The sequence below is a fragment of the Ixodes scapularis genome, unplaced genomic scaffold, assembly GCF_016920785.2.
Source record: "Ixodes scapularis isolate PalLabHiFi unplaced genomic scaffold, ASM1692078v2 ptg000020l_1___fragment_2___debris__unscaffolded, whole genome shotgun sequence".
NCBI classification, from domain to species: domain Eukaryota; kingdom Metazoa; phylum Arthropoda; class Arachnida; order Ixodida; family Ixodidae; genus Ixodes; species Ixodes scapularis.
The window spans coordinates 134,411-154,312 of record NW_024609890.1 but is presented as its reverse complement, the minus strand read 5'-3'; the positions used below and the strand labels follow the sequence as shown (position 1 = coordinate 154,312).

The window sequence follows — 19,902 nt, the reverse complement described above, 5'->3', positions numbered from 1 at the left end:
CAATAATATTTGAGCTCCTTTCCATGTTGTGTTATTTACCTCTTCAGTGATTCGGTGAACTCGGTGAATAAAAACAAAATCATAAAATAGTAGCGCATCATATTTTTTTATAGAACATACGAGAACCCAGGACTGGGCAAAGTTACCGAAGGAAGTATTTGCGATTATAAATACTGATATACATGAAAGTCAAGGCTAAACGCGAGATCCTGAGATACATTTGTATTTTATATTTCGGGAATTTGAGAGGCCACTCCCGTAGAAATGGCACAAATGTGTCCTAGAACACAGAGACTGGAACACAGATACTAAGTTCTAGAAGTCCAAAATATGTCGCCAGGCACTATCCATTATTTAACACCCATATACATATACATTGTGACAAATAGTCTTTTTCTACCTGTCACCAATAGCTATGTAGTAGTTGTATTGTTCAAAATCATTCAAATAGGTCAAACAGTCAGTAACCGTCACAAGCAGCCATTAATAGCAATATAATTATGAACAGAGAGGATAAAAAATAAGGCTCGATGGACCTCTCGACTCGTTGGACCTCTTGACGCGTTGAGCCTCTTGCCATATATTGGACCTTTTGACTCGTTGGACTTCTTGACTCGAATTAGACAGTTTGACTCGTTGGACCTCTTGACTCGGCTGTCACGTGGCTATTGGACCTGTTGACTTGTTGGACCTCTTGACTCGTTGGACCTCTTGACCATAAGCGTCTTATCAGGATCCTCTTTTGTGCCTCCCGGATTCGCACAGACGTCGCTATTCTCCCCCCAGAAGATTATAGAAGATTAACCCGCCATTCAAAATTCTTACAAAAGCAGCTTCCCTCTCCTCCACTTACATGGTGGTCAAAAGTATACGATGTGAGGCCAGTGCAACCAGTGTGTATATATGGCCCGGAAAAGACGTAGTATCTGGAGTATACGTGGCTTGCACATGACGTCCTTTCCGATGCCCTCCGGAGAAAAGGGGAAGAAGGAGCTCCCCTCTTATCAGGATCCTCCTTCGTGCCTCCCGGATTTGCACAGGCGTCGCTATTCTCCTCCCAGAAGATTAGAGAAGATTAACCTGTCACTCAACATTCTTACAAAAGCAGTTTCCCTCTTCTCCTTTTACTCGGTGTTCAAAAGTGTGCGATGTGACGTCAGTGCAAGCAGCCTATCGATATCTTGAAGTTCAACATTGTGCGACGACAAACAAATTAGCTCACACTTCCTAAGAATCCATGCGTACCCAATGGAATACAGACTGAACTTGATTACCACAAGCGTTTTGTTGTTCGGTGTTTCCATGTCAGTTGGTACAATGATGTTCGTTTATAATTATAGTTAAGATTCCAGACCATCAACGTTATATTTAAGCTTATTTCGTATACAATGTCCTGGTCCCTTAAATTGTTCACTTAGCCGCAAAGAAGACGCAATTTCGGCAAAAAGCTGGCACGTTTACGATTCAGCGTAGCAGGTAGAGTCTGCGATTTACCGAAGGAGATCAGAGAATGGTGACCAAGACATCACTTTGAATTCGACGACACAATCTTTTTATAATTCATGATTCGAAGGGTAGGAAAACGTGCTCGCGTTTCACGACTTTGCAAGTGACCATAAAATTTCAAGCCATAGACTCGTGCCGGTGCTCGTGGTTAACCGCGTTCACTACCAAACATCCAGAACCAGCAATTTTCGAAAATAATAGATTTAAGCTCGACATCGGCTCGCCGAGTATCATGCTCAGTGTCTTAGAGTCATTTTTACTTGAAGCGCTATTTGATTCGCAGCCATTTTTACGTAAACAGCAATAATCGGTTCTTCACCTGCTGCACAGGATGAGTGTGCGAGATTTGTTTTTGGAGCTTTAATTTTGAATAACTGGCACACATCTAAGTGTGTCATGGAGTTCAGTGTTGTGTGTTCGTTAACGTTGCTATTCGTGTACTTACATGTGATATGATGTAATAGATCTATGTCAATGAATTTCACTCTGGGAAACTCGTGCCATAATAAATTGCATCTGTGTATCCAACACTGCGTCTTTAATTTTACCAGTTCAGTTCACATAACTACTATTAAAACTGCTAGTTGGGCTAGTTGGTTCAAATACATAAAGAAAAATACGCAAAAAAAAATCAGGACACTGAAGAGAGGCACACAGGACAGGGCGTATCTTGCAACTGAATTTTATTAGAGCACACACATAAAAATATTAAAACCGCACATGAGCACAAAACGCACATTTAGATTAGAAAAAAAAAAACAAGAAAAAAACAAACAAACAAACAAACAAACAACAGAGGCTAGACGTCACTGATGGGTGTCTGAAGCTTGACTGCTCCTATCAGATAGGGCGACAAATGGAGCGCTGATACAAACATTCGGACCATGGGCCCTTATCACGAAGGCCTCATGTATTTCACGCTCCGTTCGCGTTCTGGATATTTCCGCAACCTTAGTTCTATGGAACTCCGGTTGGCATTCACATCTATCACAGAAGATGTGAATGCCAACCGGAGTTCCATAGAGCTAAGGTTGCGCAAAGATTCAAAACGCAACTGGAGTATGAAATACATGAGGCCTTCACGATAAGGGCCCATGGCCCGGATGTTTATATCAGCGCTCCCTCTATCGCCCTCTCTGGTAAGGAGCAGGCCTTCATCAGTCAAGCTTCAGACACCCATCAGTGACGTCTAGCCTCTGTTTTTTTTTTGTTTTAATCTATATGAAATGTATCCTCTGTGCGCATGTGCGGTTTTAATATATTTATTTGTGTGTTCTATTAAAATTCAGTTGCAAGGTACGACCTGTCCTGTGTGCCTCACTTCTCTGTCCTGTTTTTTTTTTTTTTTTGCATATTTTTTATTACATTACGCCCCCGTCACGTCTTCTTAAATTGACTGATTAAGGGGTTTTCTTTTACGCTCAGGAAGTTTGTAATTGGAACCTTTTGTTCATTTTCACAAATTAGTAAGTTCCTTAGTAAATTTAATTATTTAGTTAATTACTAAACGGACGGATAGCAGGCATTTTGCAATGCCTGCCATCCGTCGTGGCTGGCCATTTTTGGAGACTTCGCTAAACACTGATTGCGAGCGAAGGAGAAGCTACAAGCCTCCTGCGCACGTGAACTCATGAAGGCGTTTTCAAGACGATACGCTGGTGCTTGTACGCTCTACAGTTATAAACTTATAATAAATCACAAAAAAAAAAGGAAAAAAAAGAAAAAAGAAAAGAAGTGCTGCACACTTAGCAACACGTGTTTCCACAGTTTAACAGCCTCGATTGAATACTGCGGAAGCTGTTCCGATGCTGTTGCTTCCCTATTCGCTGTCGTATTTCGCGAATTGCGGAATTTTAGTTTCCATGTCTGTCATTGCTACAAGTGGTCCGCGGTAATGGAATCCCGGAGAAAAGCTCACCGGAGAAAAGCTTAGCGCAAAACCGCCAAATGCGAAAAAATGCTCACCATTTTTTTTTTTTTTTTTTTAATGGAGGCTGTTGGATTACGCGTAACATATATACATTTATTATCATTAAAATTAGTCAGCTTTGTAAAAAAGAAAATGTCCTTTATTGTAACATTGATTAAGCTTATTGGGTATATTCCTCGCAAATTAATAACTGCGGGCGAGTTTTTTTTGTGGTATACTCTTTAGGCAGCGAAAGCCTAACTGAAAACTTTATGAACTTAAAGAACACGAAAAAGTAAAGCTTTATGATGTCTGCCTAAAATCTAAAAAGCAAAACTGTAAATGCCGGAGATCCGAAAGTTCATGCGCAACAACGCGATGCCTGAAATTCTCTTTGAAGCTTTTGTGAACCTTTGAAAACAGGATAAAACAGTCAGTAGGATATCGCGGTTTTTTTCATCCACGGACATGCACGTTTTCTGGCCGTTCGTGCTGGTGTTTCCACACGTTGCCTTTGTGTGATAGTAGCTACCCATGACCTTCAGAGCTGCACACTGTCACCGTTGTTAACCAGTGAGTAGGTAAACGTTATACACGATGAAAACCGCTCAAACGATGAAGACGGGGTGAAGACAACAAAGACAACAGGACAACGCTGTTCTTGCAACGAATTTTTTTATTAATTAAAAAAATAAAAAGAAAACAGCTTAGCCGACACTGATTACATCAACAAACAGCTACTTCCCTATCGGACACTAAACAATCTTGGGAGCTGAAACGGTCCACACACCGCTATTCATATTAGCACGCAAAAAAAAAAAAAAATCTATTTTTTTGATTGAGCTACCGACGGCGCACTGTCAAGCTGTAAATTGTTGTCTTTTTCACGGGTGTCCGATGTTCCGATTTTATACTCGCGGCGCCACTAATATACAGAATGGATTATTACTAATTTCTGAGGAATTAGTAAATATGCCCAATGAACTTCAAGAATATTACAGAAAAGAGGAGAATTATTTTATTGAAGTGACGAATTCTAGTTGTGTTAAATTGCCACGTGTGACGCACAATCCACTAAGCTAAGAAAAAAAAAATCTGTGAGCTTTTCTCCGTATTGGCTCGAAGGCCGGTGAGCTTTTCTCCGCATCTGCCGGTTTTGCGGTGAGCTTTTCTCCGGTGAGCTCTTCTCCGCCACCCGCAATAATGGCCTCCGGAATACGACAAAAATATCAGTGTCGATGTTCGATTCAAAAAGAGAGCCACGAGCCAACGCCTTGGCCGAAGCAGACGCCGCGGCCGCGCGCAGAGAGCAGCCGCAGCGCCCTCGGCCGTCACGCCGCATTTCGTCGAACCTCTCCTCCGCCGCACCGCTGTGCGACCCTCTCCGCTTCCTCCTTTCGTCGAAGCCGCTTGGTCGATGAGCTCCCTCTGCACGCCGGACTGTCAACCACGCACCGCCGCCGCCGCTCTGTTCCCCCCGGTACTCCCCGTCGGCCAAATCGTCGAATCCGCTCCGCGCCCTGAAAAGGACTTCCACGGAGACGCATATCTCCGAACTTGCTGGTTCTTCTACTCGCTCGTTCCGCTGTTGGTCTCCTTTTGGTGGAGAACATCCGCAAGGGCAGCCGCCGAGTGTTCCGCAGGCGGCAGTTGGTCGTCAGCGTGTTCGACGAGGGAGCAATGGCGAGCGTCGCGGCAGCGCCGACGGCTTCGATCGAGGACGCCGTGCGGCTGGTGCCGTCGCGGCGCGGCAAGGAGAAGGCGGTGTACGGCGGACGGACCTTCACGCTCGAGCAACACAACGGGGACCGGTACCGGTGGCGGTGCGACGTGCGCACCTGCAAGGCTCGCCTGACGACCGACGTGTACGACGGCCGTCACATGGTGTACCGGTTTCGACAGCACGACGAGGAACCCCACAAGAGCGTGACCAGAGAGCGGGCCACTCGCAAGGGCCTCGCCTCTTACAAACAGCAGGTGACCACTCTACTTTTATTATTATTAACACAGTTATTTCCATTGTAGCCTTGTATTTTACTTTTATTATATCCTTTTTCTTTTCATATTTACTATTAACTTTTTACTATTGTATTTTTATGTCACTATTGTCCCGTCTTTTTGTCCCAATAAAGAATCATGTCCCGTTTTCGCAGGAGTGCATAGTTTCTAAATTGGAATCCCGGAGAAAAGCTCACCGGAGAAAAGCTGACCGGAGATAGGCTCACCGGAGAAAAGCTCACTGCGAAACCGCCGGATGCGGAGAAAAGCTCACCGGCCGTTGAGCGTATGCGGAGAAAAGCTCACCGATTTTTTTTCTTTTTATATGGAGGCTGTTGGATCATGCGTAACATATATTAATTTATGATCATTAAAATTCATCAGCTTTGTAAAAAAAGAATATGTCCTTTTTTGTAATATTTGTTAAGCTTATTGGGCATATTGTTCCCAAAATAATAATAGCGCGAGAGTGTTTCCTGTGGTTTACTCTCTAAGCAACGAACGCCTAACTGAAAACTTTATGAACTTGACGAACAGGAACAGGTTCGAAAACTTAATAGTGTCTCCCTAAAACCTCAAAATCAAAACTGTAAATGCCGAAAATCCGAACGTGCATGAGCAACAACGCTGCGCCTGAAATTCTCTTTGAAGCTTTTGCTAACTTTTGAAAAGAGGATAAAACAGTCAGTAGGATATCGAGGCTTTTTTCTTCCATAGAGATGCACGTACGTTTTCTAGCCGTTCGTGGTGGTGTTTCGACACGTTGCCTTTTTGTGATGTGCCCTTCTACGGTGAGCCACCCATGACCTTCAGAGCTGCACACTGGCACCGTTGTTACTCGTGACCTATATAAGAAGTAGTCTTCTGTAAGGTAGCGAATAGGGCGAGTTGGTAAACGTTATACACGATGAAAACCACTCGGATGACGACGACGGAGTGAAGACAACAAACACGACAGGATGGAGTTGTTCTCGCATCTAAAGGTTTCTTAGTGAAATTAACAGAAATAAAACAGTAGCCGTCAGCTGTCAATAAATTGTTGTTTTTTACCGGTCTACGATGTTCTGTTTTTATACTTGCGGTTTCATTAATAAACATAATGGGCGATTACTAATTCCCGAAGAATTAGTATATATGCCCAATGAACTTCAAGAATATTACAAAAAAGATGACATATTTTTAATGAAGTGACGAATGCGAATTGTGTTAAATTGGCACGTTTGACGCAGAATCCGCTAAGTTAAAAAAGCTGGTGAGCTTTTCTCCGCATTCGCTCTAAGGCCGGTGAGCTTTTCTCCGCATCTGCCAGTTTTGCGGTGAGCTTTTCTCCGGTGAGCTTTTCTCCGCCGCCCTCTAAATTGGCACCGCGGGAGTTGAAGCAAACCGAAACTATGCCTACTCGTTACAACTGTATATTTGACTAAAATAACCATAGGTGTTTTAAAATATTTACCCAGAGAGTAAAATCTAGAGCAGTATGGTAACGTTTTGAAATAAGAGCAGTTATTTCATTAAATCTTTTCTCCCATGCGCGCCAGTGTTGCGGAGTTGCCACTCCGGAGTTGGAATGATTCCGAGATCATTCCGCATTTTCGCGACCGGAATGGAATAAGAATGGAATGGCCGCAACGTTGAGGGGAATGGAAGGAGTATGGAATCGGATGCCTTTCTCCCGGAATGGAATGGGAATGAAATGGGCTCGGTTCTTTTTTTCTTTTTTTGTTCTTGTTTTAGGGTTTACGGATAGATAAATTGAGCCAGTCAGCGAGTCAGTTGCTCAGAAATAAAATCAACAAAAAACTGATACGCAAAAAAAAAAAAACACTAAAAAATACAATAAAAGAAGCGTCCAAGCAAAGAACAGAAAAAGGGGGGGGGGGGGGGGGGGGCGGTGGTGCCTTTCACGGACGCGCAGGCGACGGGCTTCACTGGCGTTACACGAGAGAGATCGAAACAAGAAACCGAGCACCAAGCATGGAGAATGCACGCGCGCACAGACTGAGATCTCTGTGAGCGGGGGCGGCTGATAACTCGCAGAGCTCTGATAACTCGTTGACTCGCGCGCCGCCGAAAGGTGATCAGTTATTGTTTTCTTATAGCTCGAGGAACCTATCAGTCAGCCAACCCTGCTGCCTTCCACGTTCATTCGCGCGCACTCCTTAGAAGTGCGAAACGTGGCTTTGCGTCGGCATTAAAACAAAGCGAGATCTTCTCTCTTCTCCTTTTGCGCTTTGCTCCGACGCTTGTTTTTTATATTGCATTTTTACGTGCAAGTCCGCCTTTGGCTTGGTCTCTGTTCCGACGCTTGTTTTCTGTGTTATATGTTGAACATTCAAGTGGGTTAGGGTTACAAACAAGCTAGCGGATTGCCGCTCATTTCCTTTGACTTTAGTCTTTGCATACTTTATTTCGCCTTGCAATGGACCGCTGCGGACGTATATACGAGTCACCCCAGACAATCCAGCACCGTGAGCTGGACTACACGCAAAGCCCGTTGCTTCGCCCCAGGGTCACGCGATACTGAGAAAGCACTGAATTGGTTTCGATGGATCTCGTGCTGTCTGTTGCGGTCCATCGTAAGGTGAAGTAGATTGTCGTCACCGCTCTTGTCGCGTGACCGAACTGACTAGATTTGCAGAAAGACAGTTCCGCGCCAGACGAGGCGCGACCGTTGCTGTGAGGGCCACTGAGAAGGACAGCTGGGTGCTAGCTGAGGTTTTGGCTTCCGCGCGTCTCGGCTGTCCGGTCTGCATTCGTGCTCCTTGTCCTGGACCCTAGCTGTTTGAGGCGGTGAGAAATCAGTTGGACGGTGGCGTTGGGGAGAGACGGGGAATGTCAATTCGAGCGGTGCGATATTACCCCGTTACTTTGTCGACTCCGACTGCGCGACCCGTCGCCACAACGCGAACAACCAGGCCCCCAGGCAGAAGAATGAATCGGTTGGTACCGTCTATTGCCTGAACCCGCCGCTCGATCAGCGCGAAGAGGAAAATCACAATTCGGACGAGAAGACGAGATAAATACAGATCTAGTATTGGCATTGGGGAAGACATTTTTCTACATTAGTCGCGAAGAAAATAAACAGCTGCACGCTGCAAGTTGTGCATCGAAACTATACACGGTGTAGTCGGCGTATCATCGAACTTTATTCGCCATCTGAAGAGGAAACACGAGAATGAGTACGCGAAGGGTGGAAAAGGCCAGGCGAACCAGCCAAAAATAACTTTCGCCTTCATCGCTGGGTGCAGCCTTGTTCCGGCTCATCGAAAAGCTGCACTTGATGAAGCCCTATTCAAAATTATATGCATTGACATGGAGCCGTTTTGTGTTGTCGAACGAGAAGGATTCAAGCAATTTGTATTAGTGAGTTTAGCATATAGTCCTTTGTAACTTTGCATGAGAGTAATTGCTTTGTATTGGGTCATGTCCGAATATTGAGCGAGATGATCAACAAATGACAGGTAATGAACCGATAACGTCCGTATAATGAACGAACCACAATGAGCAAATGTATATTTGAGCCCAGCAGACGTTCTATTGATCGCCTGGAAACACATAAAGAATTGAATTGAATATGACAAGAAATATCGAGATTCGTAAAGCATGCGTGAACTTATGCGTTTTAAAACAGGTTTCGTGCCATGGTCTATCGGTCCCTCAAGCTGCGCCGTAGAGGTTGCATTTTGTCAGAGGATGTGTTCTTGCCGCTGCGTATGGACTCGCTTCCAGCAGCGTACACTAGCCGTGTTGCTATGCAGGTATTTGAAGAATACAGTAATATAGCTTATTTCAGCGCCACGCACAAACTGGATATTTTTATGGTCTTATCAAGCAAACACGCCTGGCCGCGTATGTCCTAAAAGTCAAATGCAAAAGTTTGCAATAAAAAAAAAAAAAAAAGGAAATGAGTGGATTTAAGTTTTGCTGTTTGTTGCGAGCCACGTGGTCGCGGGACCGATGTCTTAAACAAGCATTGACATATCAAGGGGCTTTCTCAGTTTTTACGCTAAAATATAAACAGACACTTTGTGCCACCAGCGCTGCGCTGTGTAAAGTCAGTGCTTTTTTTAATCATTTAGCATTTTTTTTTTGCAATTGTCTATGCCTTTTATAATAACAGCTTTATGCTGCTTACGCCGGCAACACAATGTAGCTGCAGTGTCAAATGCCAATTTTTACGTTTAGCAATTAGAGGAATGGAATGGAACGATTCAGCCATTCTAGGAGTGGGAATCCCCATTCCTAGAAGTTGAAAGGAATTTAGTTATCGAAAACTCTAAATCCCCGGGATGGAATTGGAATGGAATGGGGGTGCCCATTCCGCAACACTGATGCGCGCATGTTAGCTCCGCCCACTGATCTCAATGACAATTGCTGGATCGCGCTTCCCGCTCCCGCAAATGAAGCCACCGGACGCAACCTTGCTGGGATACGATTTGCGGTTTTGCCAGCGTTTTGCTGCGGTTTTCCAGCGTGCTGTAAACACGTTTTCTACTCGTTCGTCGTCATTCGCCGAAGAAGTTTTTTAAGACTCTGTGTACCGTTGAGACTTGCCGTTGTGAACACGTGGAAAATTTTACGAAAGCGCAGTGTCGCAGGAAAAAGGCACAACTCGTCGAAAGCAAGTTTCGCCGGTCTGGCGGCGTGTTCAAAGCTTTCTTGGCACGCCGAAGGGCCGTGCCAAGAATCCCACCCCTCCCAAAGCTGTCCAAGTCCACTTGGGAGATCATTAGTCACTCAAAAAGTCTAGAAGCCAGGAAGAAGGCCTTCGAGCACGCTCTGAGCGCGCTAGAGGCGTTTGATCTTCCGCGACTGCATGGGTCAATGGAGTCGGGGTTTGTTAGGTGGGAGTCATTTTGCGTATCCTTGGGTTGCGCGGGGGAAACCCTTTGACTGTCCGGTTTGAGGAGTACGTCTCGGCTGTCGGGCGGAGATTCTTCTGAGGGCTCGAGCAGGGTTTCGTCAACGTATGGGTGATGAAACGGCTTGATCTGGCTTGCGTGGGTGACTTTCGTGTCGGTTGCCGTATACGCGACACGCCGTCGTCGCTGTAGAAGATAGGTTGTCGGCGTCTTCAGGTCCAGAATCTGGTAGGGTCCTTTAAAACGGGGTGCCATCTTCTCGCAGGTGGTTGTGACTTTCCCATCGGCGGCTGGTCCTCGGAGTTTTCCCAGCGCGATGGCTAGCAGGGTTGAGGGCTACCACGAGGCAAGTTGTTGGGTGCGCTCGAAGTCTTCCAGCCATCGGCGAGCGGAAATTCCTCCGTTTCCGCTGAACGTGGAGATCATAGAAGACAAATCCGGAAGGGTTGTTACGTTCACGGGTCTTGTCGGGATGTGGAGGAACTGTTGTAGGTAGTTAACAACTGCATATTTGGACGGGATCGGCTGTAAAGGTAGGCATGATTGATGTGCCTGGCTGCCCCGCTGAAGTGGAGTCGGACGGAACAACTCCATGGGCGTTGGCTTCGGGTAGTGGCTTTGTTTCGGCGATGTCGTTTAGAAGACGCTGAATAATTTCATCTTTGTTGCCAGTATTGTCCAATTGGCGTCGACCGAGATCTTCACAGATGAGATCCGCCGTGAAGTCGGAGAGTTCTGCGGCAGTGGCTTCCTCCCAGTTGATGAGCGGCATGGCGGATGGGAGAAGAGGCGAAGAGGGAATTGGCTGGTTGAGGCGAGTGGGCGAGTCGCCAAAGTTTCGAAGGGCGAGAAAGACTTTTGGAAAGACTCGAAAGCTAGTTTAAAGTTCTTGAGGTCGACGGCGCCAAATGTGAGGCATGGCAGGGCTGGGAGTAGAGGTAATAATTAGGGACTTTATTGAAAAGCTTAGGCGGTTACATGTTCAGAGGGCTAGAGGCGGTCTCTCACACAAAGCGAAGTAAGCGGCGGGCGGGCACGGCCCGAGAACACAGCGGGGAAGACGGGGGAGAGCTGTCTGGGATTGCGGACGGCAGACACTTGACATGGCGGCGGCGAGAGCGTACGGGCCACAGGGAAAGGCTTGGGAAGCACAGTGAGCGCGGTGAGCTGGTGTTCTACGCAGTGACGTTTTCAGCGTGAGAAGTGACATTTTCAACAGGATGAAGTGATTCAGTGCAGTTCATTAGCCCGAACTATTTGACGAAAACCACTTCAGCCAAACTTTTACCCTGCGAACTGTATGCCGGTCCTTAGTCCTTAGTCAGGAAGATACGCTACAAATACGTTACTCAATAAAAACACACCGTTTTTAGATTGCAGTAGAAGTTGCTGGCAAGTTGGCGTTAGTAAAGACGTGCATATGTTCCTTTCTACCGTCTCCAGAGTTCTGTTTAGAGCACGCGGCAAAGTCCATGGCGTACTGTTCCTAGTAAAGGTCATACCAGTCCCAGCAATTGTGTTTCCCAAAGTAAAAATGTTTTATTTATACTTTCAAAAAGACCCAACTTCCGAAAGGCTCACATAATTTTCTAAACGCAATTCTATCACCCCCAGATTAGAGAGATGAGCTGATCAATTAGTCGCTTATTTCTTAATTAGTGCGCAGCCCTAGCAAGTGTTACAAAAACATACAAAAAAAAAAAGAAAAAAAAAAAACAGCTACATAACACAATACCTATCGCAACAGAGAGATTATTATGAAACTCATTCTTCCAAAACAGGCGTGGATCAAAATAGTCTGTCATTCTGTTTAGCATTGTGCAAAACGAAATGCTTTGAAGCAATGGTGAGGGTGCAGGGTGGCTGGTGTAAATTCTATTTATGATATTAGCACTGTCACATGAAAATGTTTTTGCTGTCTTTTGTTGTTGTTGTTGTTGTTGTTCTTTGGAAAAAAAAGGGGGGGTGTACTTATCTCTCTTTTTCTTTTTATTTATCTTGTCCTTTTTTATTTATTTCTTTTTGTTTTCTGTTTTATTTTTATTTTATTTTATATTTTTTTATATTACTGGCGATGTAGCTGTTCGAATCAATTGACTGCCCGTAAGAAACATTACGTGCCCGTATTACGAAAAATGAACAATTCAGCGTTTCTCTAAAAACGTCGTACGCGTTATCTAAAACTCCAGCATTCCTCCGTCTCTCCAAACACCTGTGTCTACCATTGCCCGCAATGACATTAATTTTCAACTCCGAGAATTATCAGGCAATCTTCATCCTTCAAAACAAGGGTATAAAGGAGGAAGGAGAAGAAACGAAAGAATAAACAGTCTGCGCTTTCACAAGTACGCCATGTTCTTTTCTGTCTACCATATCGTCTCATAGTTGACGTGTTTATGTGGTCAGCTCTCGAAAGTGTCAAGCAGCAGCGTCACGCCTTCGCACTGCTGCCACACTTCTTGGTGTACCAAAGGATGCGCTTCATATGCAAACCAAACGGATCGGGGAATGTAAAAGACAGCAGCTCTACCACAAAAAAAAAAAAAAAAAAAAGTCTAGGCTACCGAAGGCGTGTTCTTTCCGACGTTTCAAGTTTCAAAAATATTTCCTCTCTACCAAACGTAGGATAGAAAAAGGGAACAAGCAGGTCGGAGAACAGCACTGTTCTACCGTCATCTACCTAATAAGCGAAGTTGTTGTTGGCAAAAGAAACCAAGGATTGTAAAAACCGGCGTTTAACTAACCCCCCCCCCCCCCCCCCAAAAAAAAAAAAAAAAAAAAAAAAAGGTGAAACTAAAGAGAAAGATTATTACAGTAGCTAAGCGTCCTGCGGATTGTGCGATGCACACCGCAAGAGGTTGGCAGTGCCTGGTATGCGAAGACCTCTGGGGTCGAGCAGCCCCGCATTCAGTATGGATCGAGGAGTGCCTGGAATGCAAGGAGTAGGCTCACGAAGAGCGTGTTGGAGCTGACACAGTGTGTTTCAAGTGTTTTTATTGCGAAAACCCGAACACATATCAGGTTTTCTAAGTGTGTCTCATTGTACCGTGCACTACGTTGTCTCATTTTGCCCCACAGGGCGGGGCAAAACGAGACATCGTGTGAATTTCAGGTATTGTAGTTTTGTTTAATGTTTCACTTGTTAAAGGGGCCCTGCAAGGACTTTTTTTTACTAATTTTTAATTTGCACCGAACCTGAGCGCACTGAACGTAGTAACTTAATGAAACTTTTCTTTTCTGAAATTTCGCTGCATTTTAAAAGTTATAGGCAAATTAAAGTTACAAAAACAAGCAAAAAATAACCACCTTCATGACGTCCTTGGTTGCTTGAGTGGCCGTGAACGTTACTCAATAAAAACGTGTGACTGACTGGGGGGGGAGGGGGGGGGGGGTAGTCAGCTCAGTGAGCGGTCACGGCTGCCGCACTCCGTGTCGACGGCTCGGGAGGGCGCCACTAAAGCATGTTCTGGTAGGCTGTATGAAGCGGGCAGCCAGGGCGGCTGACATTGCATTTGCTGCGTGATTAAACACTAATACGTCATGACATTTCATTGGCCACAAACAACAGCAAACACGGGGTAAAGATCAGTTCAGAACGGGAGCCACTTCGCTCTTCCATACCGCCAAAAGGCCAAACCGCAAGCCAAAGCTGCTCGCAGAAGGCGACCAGCTTTGTCTGACCGGTCGGATCCTCCTGTCCGTACGACCGCAGCGCCGTCGCGTACATCCGGGACCTTGTTACGCTCGCCGTTCGTCGGTGTCTGATCCCACTACACCTAAGGTGACCTTTCTAGTACGCGCCGCCTTTTCCACTGCTTGGTGGCGGGTATGTCGACGGGTCATTTCTTGTTTCCGTACTTTCTAAGCTGCATTTGTTTCTTTTCTGATCCAAAATAGTGAACAAAAACTACTTTTATAAATAATTGAAACGGTTCGCCACACCTATATATTGCATTTCGACAAAAAAGAAGCTTTAAGCGGATCTGACCTATCGTAAGCTCAGGACCAAAGACGTCTCATATCGCGCGCTTTCTGCAACGCGGGTCGCACCCGTAGGTGGAGGAGGTTTCCGCGTCGTCCGGTTAAAATATGACGCATTGATATTTAGTTACCCTCTCCGTGCCCGCTGGCTTGCCCGAACCCCGAGGGACGTGGAAACCGCAAAAAAGGTTGACGTTTAAATATGATTGCAGGGCCCCTTTAAGTAATATTTACTGATCATAGAGTCAAGACATATAAGAATATCCGCATGCTGTTCTTTTTTTTTTTTAAATATTAAAGCAAAAATAAAAATTACAATTGAAATGAAAAGGCTTTTCGCTCCCACTGCTGGATCGCTAGGTAAGCTTCTGTCGCGTAAAGGGGGCCGACCACATACCGCGATTGACTGTGCCGCCTTCTTGCTCCTGCGCCGAATCGCAGAGAAACGGGAGCGTTGCGATCTTTTTCTAATAGGGAAATCGGACAATATAATATGTGGGTTATCTAGAATGATTAGAGACCGTAGATTGAGTTGTGACCATGAATAGATGGTCTCAAAAACCCCATTAGCGTCCTCGTAAATCCCGTTTTGTGCAGCCCAGCGTGGAGATCGGCGAGTACAGGTACATCCTGGAGAACGTGGTAGAAGGAGTGCAGTTCTGGCGCTGCGAGTTCGTCCGCTGCCCGGGCCGCTGCCGGACAAAAGATGGCGTCATCGTGGCGGGTCCCTCGCTGCACGTCCACGACGCCCACCTCACCGCCGGCGACGGCGCGGCTGCAGACTGCGCCCAGTGAGAAGCGCTTCCGTCTTCCTTCGTGTCTGTTCGCCGCGGTAACACAAACAATATGTGTTTACTCCTCGTGTCCCGCAACATTGGCGACACAAAAACATCCTGCAGATACGCTCGATGGTTCCACATGTACGAAACAGAGATGTTTTGAAGGAAACAGAGATGTTTTGAAGGTGCTTGATGCGTGCTCGAAGATCATTCTGCCATCGTGTCCGCATGCAGCCTCTGCCTTTTTTGCGATTTACGAGCAGTGGACTGCGGTTAAAAGGTTTTGTCACTCGGCGACCCTGGAGCCTTTCTCTCACTCGATCGCACGGTCCATTCACCCGCATATTTCGAAGGCATATTCTTTACACTGCTCATCCATCCTAGAAAAGATACGCTGGTCGCTGCACACATGATGGGAGAATTAATGTCCGAAGGCACGTTTGCTTCATGCACATGAATGCTCCGAACACGTCTGCAGAGAGTAAAGTGTATGCCCAACATACAAGGAAGAAACTAGGACAGTGTCGGCAAAGTGTCTTTTGAATGATGCAGTGTGGCGGCGGCTTAATATAAAACGTGTCCCCTAAAAATGTGCGACGCTTTTGACTTCGATGAGACGAGGGTCTTAACGCGGTCTGGGTGTCGTGTCCGGTTTCAAATCAGCTACGGTCAGCAGCTGGGCGATCCGTTGGCAGGTCACGTAATAAGGCGTCGAAAAACACGCAAAAACAAGAAAGTGAGCGATACAGGGCGCACTCCCAACTAACATTTATTGGAATACACGCTCTAAGAAAAAAAGGGCGCAAGAAGGCGGCGCAGCCAATGGTTCAGGGGGCTGCCCAACTTCCCCCTTTATAAACATACACACAATTACTGGTGATAATAAGCCGCAAAGTTTTCTGCAATGAACATATCTGCTTCAGCGTCTGGAAATAGGAAGGCTCGATATTTAGTCACGATGGTTCGACTGGTTTTCCCACCTTAATGTCTTCCGAGGTTAAAAATAGGAAGATCTACGATTAATTTATTTATCGTGTTGCCACAGGTGGAGAAATGAAACCGGACCCATCCTCGTCATTTCAAACGCTGTTGTCGAGTGCTTTTGCTGCAAGGTTTTGCTCCAAACTAGAGCGAGGCCACGGTCAAACTGCTAAAACGTCATACAAAAGACAGCCTAATGACAATCTTCAGCGCGTTTCTTCCTTGTATGACCGACCTGTCACATTGGCCACACTAAAAATGTTTGCAGACATGTACGGAGCGTGCTTGTGTACACTCTCAGAAATAGGGGGTGTAGTACTTACACCCCTTGTTTCGTGTATAACACCCTAAAAAATACAATTCGACGTTCAGTCCACCGTCGTCGAACCGACGACACCGAATTTCACGATCGGCTTGATAGTCCAGTGATACAACTTATTAAAATAGATAATGTGCGTAATCAAGACTACAGGAAAGCACTCAAGGTTTTGTTGGCCCTGCTGCGATACCTCAGCGTTTTTGTAGTCTGATGCGTACATGAGTTATTTAGTAAGGTATATCACGTTGTTATCAAACCGCTCGTAAATGTGGGTATCGTCAGTTCAACGCCAGTGGACTGAACGTCGAAATGTAGTTTGCGGGTTTTGGGACAAAGGGTGTAGGTAGTACACACCCTGTGTCTTAGAGTGTACGAAGCCAAGATGCTTGGAACATGCTCCGGGCGTGTCCGAACATAATTTTTTCACCCTCTCTGCAGCTTTTGTATGAGCAGTCTGACTGCGGTGGCTTCAGGAACAAACTAAGGAGTTTAGTCGATAAAAATACTTTTTTTTTTCGCAACGAGAGCAAGCGGGCTTCTCGTATACTTTTCATTTTTTAGTGGACACTCATTAGCTTCCCGGATACTGATTTTGGTCGAGAAATAGTCGAAATACTGGCCGCAAGACGTAACGCAATATTTGCAATCCCGCCTCTCGTGTAAGCTGTCCCTATTTTTCTTCGTTCCCCCCATAGACTTGCACGGATCGCTTGGTGCTAAGCAATGGCCGCTGCCGGCGCTACCGGCGGGCTCCCTACCGCGTTCCTGTCCAGCTTGCTTTCACTCTTATTCGTGCTGGCATATCTACGCCGTATCACTATAGGGTGCATGCCTGGGATACGTCTTCGACTGATGCGTTTAGCGTCCTATCCCGCCCATTCATCGAAAGTCCCGAAGTGGCAGCAAATGTCGTCAAAGAAGCCTTTTAGGACGCGGTAAACCATTGGTTCAATGGCACCTCTAAGACAAGACCCGCGTACGGCGTCATCCTTTAGTGGATCCCCGACCTGCGGCACACTCTGAAGCTCGACCATATAGTCTCCGCAAGGCGGCAGGCGGGTCCGTCTTAACGCCGCCGCAGCTGCTTGGATCCATTAGAGATGACGTTTGTGGGGAAAGGCTTTGTCTTCCATGTGGTAAACGCACCAGTCGGAGGCTTGTTCCAAGCACCGCATCACGGTCCTTCGATAAACCTCGCTAACGTTTCTTTTAATATTTCGCTCCAGGGTGAAGAGCATCGAAGAGGCGGCCCGTCTGGACCGGGAAACCGACCACTTCATTCACGAGATGGCTGCTAGGATCCAACAAAATCCTTCCCACGCCTTCTTTCCGAGCGGCACCGAGATTTCCTCCACCTCGTCTGGCAACGGTGCCGACACCACGAATCGGATCGCCATCAAGTCTGAACCCGCATCGCCGATCGTCCAAGTCGAGATCAACGAAGAAGCGATGGTGCATACGGATGATGCTAACGTCATGCAGAGTCGTGTGATTACGCCCGATAACTCCGTGACAGCCGATTTCGAGGAGCAGCCTCGCAACGTTGAGAACGAAGCAGACGACATGGAGTCTTCCGACCAGGAAGCAGATGACAACGAGCCCGGTAGTCGTCTGCTGTGCATCGCTTCGTACAAGAGTCTTGCCAATCGTTCGGACGTTCCGAGCGGCTCGGGAGCAGCGCTGGGTTCGAGCTCGAGTCGTCTAAACGACGTACTGAGCTTGGTGGCGGGAAGTCAGGACCCGCGCGAGAAAGAGCTGAGGGTCGACGTACTTCTGCAGATGCGTCGTCTGCTGGAGGCCGAGACCGACTTGCTGGTGCAGAAACAGAGGAGCGAAGCGTTGCGAACGGAGATTTTACGCAGGAAACTTTCAGCTTCTGGCAAAGTCGGCGACGAGCCCGGCAGACATTCAACGTCGGGTGGTCCTAGTAGTCGCTAGTATAGTTCTACTGTGCTAGATACGTACAATTGTTCACGTTCACCCTGCTTTAAGCACGGAGTTCTTGTTTTGTTTATGCACAATGGTGGTTTGAATGTCTTTCTTGATTTAGGCTTTCCTGTTTGTTATTTTGCATTTTTGGGTCTCAGATAAGGGCCTCCATTACGTTCTAAATAATAAAGATAAAAATCCAAATACTCAAGCGCCCATAGGGGCGCCCCTAGTGGTTGCCCTCACCTGGTTTACCCGTACACGCCGCTTCGCGGCGGCCGAATTCGCTAAAACGTGGCTCATCGCCATTTTCTCTAAACTGGGTTCTCCATGAAGGCATTCGATAAACCGGGGTCGGTAAAACGGCGTTCGCTAAAACTAGCTTTTCTAAACCGCATGCCTCCGACCCGAGGCTTGAGCAAAGTGATATTTGAACGACAGCTATCTTGCCCCGTCGTATTTTGTTTGAGAAAGCTTTCGTTCTCAACGCCCTCACCAGGGAAATAAAACGTCAATTTTTCTGAAGCGTATGCTGTTTTGTAGTCAGCTGGTTTCGGAAACTTACGCCGTCTGTAGATATCTCTGACAGCCGAGCTGCTTAATTGGAAGTCATCGCAAATATAAGTTGCACGTTGCAGCAACCAACGCTTATAGGTAAACGATGGCAACGACTGCACTCTCGCATTCCCAACCATCACGTCGAACAAAAATGCGCTAGTTTCGGTTTGAGGTCGGTACTTTTCTACAACATCTACGGCGACAGCATCAGTCTGCGCTCGATGCATTCGGCAAGTTCGTTCGGGGCCGGTTCTCCGTGCAGCACTCCGCGGGTGCAACGCATTAGAACACTCACAGTACAAGTCTGGATCGCGGATCGGGAGCCCGTCACTGGCATCACCGGCGGCCATTGCTTGACAACAGGCAATACACACAACTATAAGAGAGAAACACGCAAAAGTAGGAAGCTTGTACGCGGTGCTCGAGGGCGAGCATTTTATGACGTGCTGCGATCATTCTATCGCATGCTTGGAGATCAAATAGACATTCGTCAAGCGTTCGAACATCGATAAAAAACAAAAAAAAATCGGCCGCAGCACCACGGACTTTACCGACGTCGCTTGCTTCGGTTGCTAAATAAATGACACGTTCAGCGACTGAACGGCACGCTCCGGGTTTCAGTTTGTCACGGAAGCCCTCACAGCAGTTCATAGAAAAAGCTTTCACCAGAAGTACTATGTAAAAGCGGTTAAAACGATGCGAATGTCCCCAGTAAAGGCCTTCTAACTTATCGTTTGCTGAGCTCTGATGACTCCGAGATCACGAATGACCCCAATAACTCTCGGTAACCCTTGTTAACGCCCAACAAAGTCACCCTTGACTCTCAACCACACAACATTTCTTTAAAAAAATATTGGTATTTTAACACGTTTAATATTCTTGCCCACAATATTAACTGTTATTTGCGGAAAACACGATAGAAGTTTCGTGGTCGAGAACAACCTAATAACGTAATAAAATTGAGTTTTCCCGTTTCTCCTGTAGCATGCATTAGCTCGTGTCAAGAGATGACTGCCGGTGGTGCCGCTCGACCCCAGCAATACAGGCGCCATCCAGCCTATTGAGAGATTAGTGGGGCCA

At 46.4% G+C, this 19,902-nt stretch overlaps 1 protein-coding gene across 4 annotated transcripts; it reads left to right on the top strand.

The window, feature by feature from the left end:
• Positions 1-4,756: 4,756 nt before the first annotated feature.
• On the top strand, positions 4,757-19,348 carry LOC8039314. Of its 4 annotated transcripts, none has more exons than XM_029972985.4 (4): positions 4,757-5,392; positions 10,541-10,621; positions 14,854-15,047; positions 17,562-18,794. In XM_029972985.4, exons 1-4 carry the CDS (start codon positions 5,096-5,098, stop codon positions 18,271-18,273), a joined length of 1,284 nt encoding a protein of 427 aa, XP_029828845.2. In that variant the 5' UTR covers positions 4,757-5,095; the 3' UTR covers positions 18,274-18,794. The 4 variants fall into 4 exon arrangements, with proteins under 4 accessions (XP_029828845.2, XP_040358685.1, XP_029828847.2 ...); XM_040502751.2 differs by having other exon boundaries at positions 10,541-10,633; XM_029972987.4 differs by lacking the exon at positions 10,541-10,621 and having other exon boundaries at positions 17,562-19,348.
• Positions 19,349-19,902: the final 554 nt, after the last annotated feature.

Coding starts and splice junctions, on each gene's coding strand:
- LOC8039314 (XM_040502751.2), top strand. CDS start 5,096: ATGGCGAGCGTCGCGGCAGCGCCGACGGCTTCGATCGAGGACGCCGTG. Junction 5,393..10,540: donor TCGCCTCTTACAAACAGCAG/GTGACCACTCTA, acceptor ATCTTCTCGCAG/GTGGTTGTGACTTTCCCATC. Junction 10,634..14,853: donor ACCACGAGGCAAGTTGTTGG/GTGCGCTCGAAG, acceptor CGTTTTGTGCAG/CCCAGCGTGGAGATCGGCGA.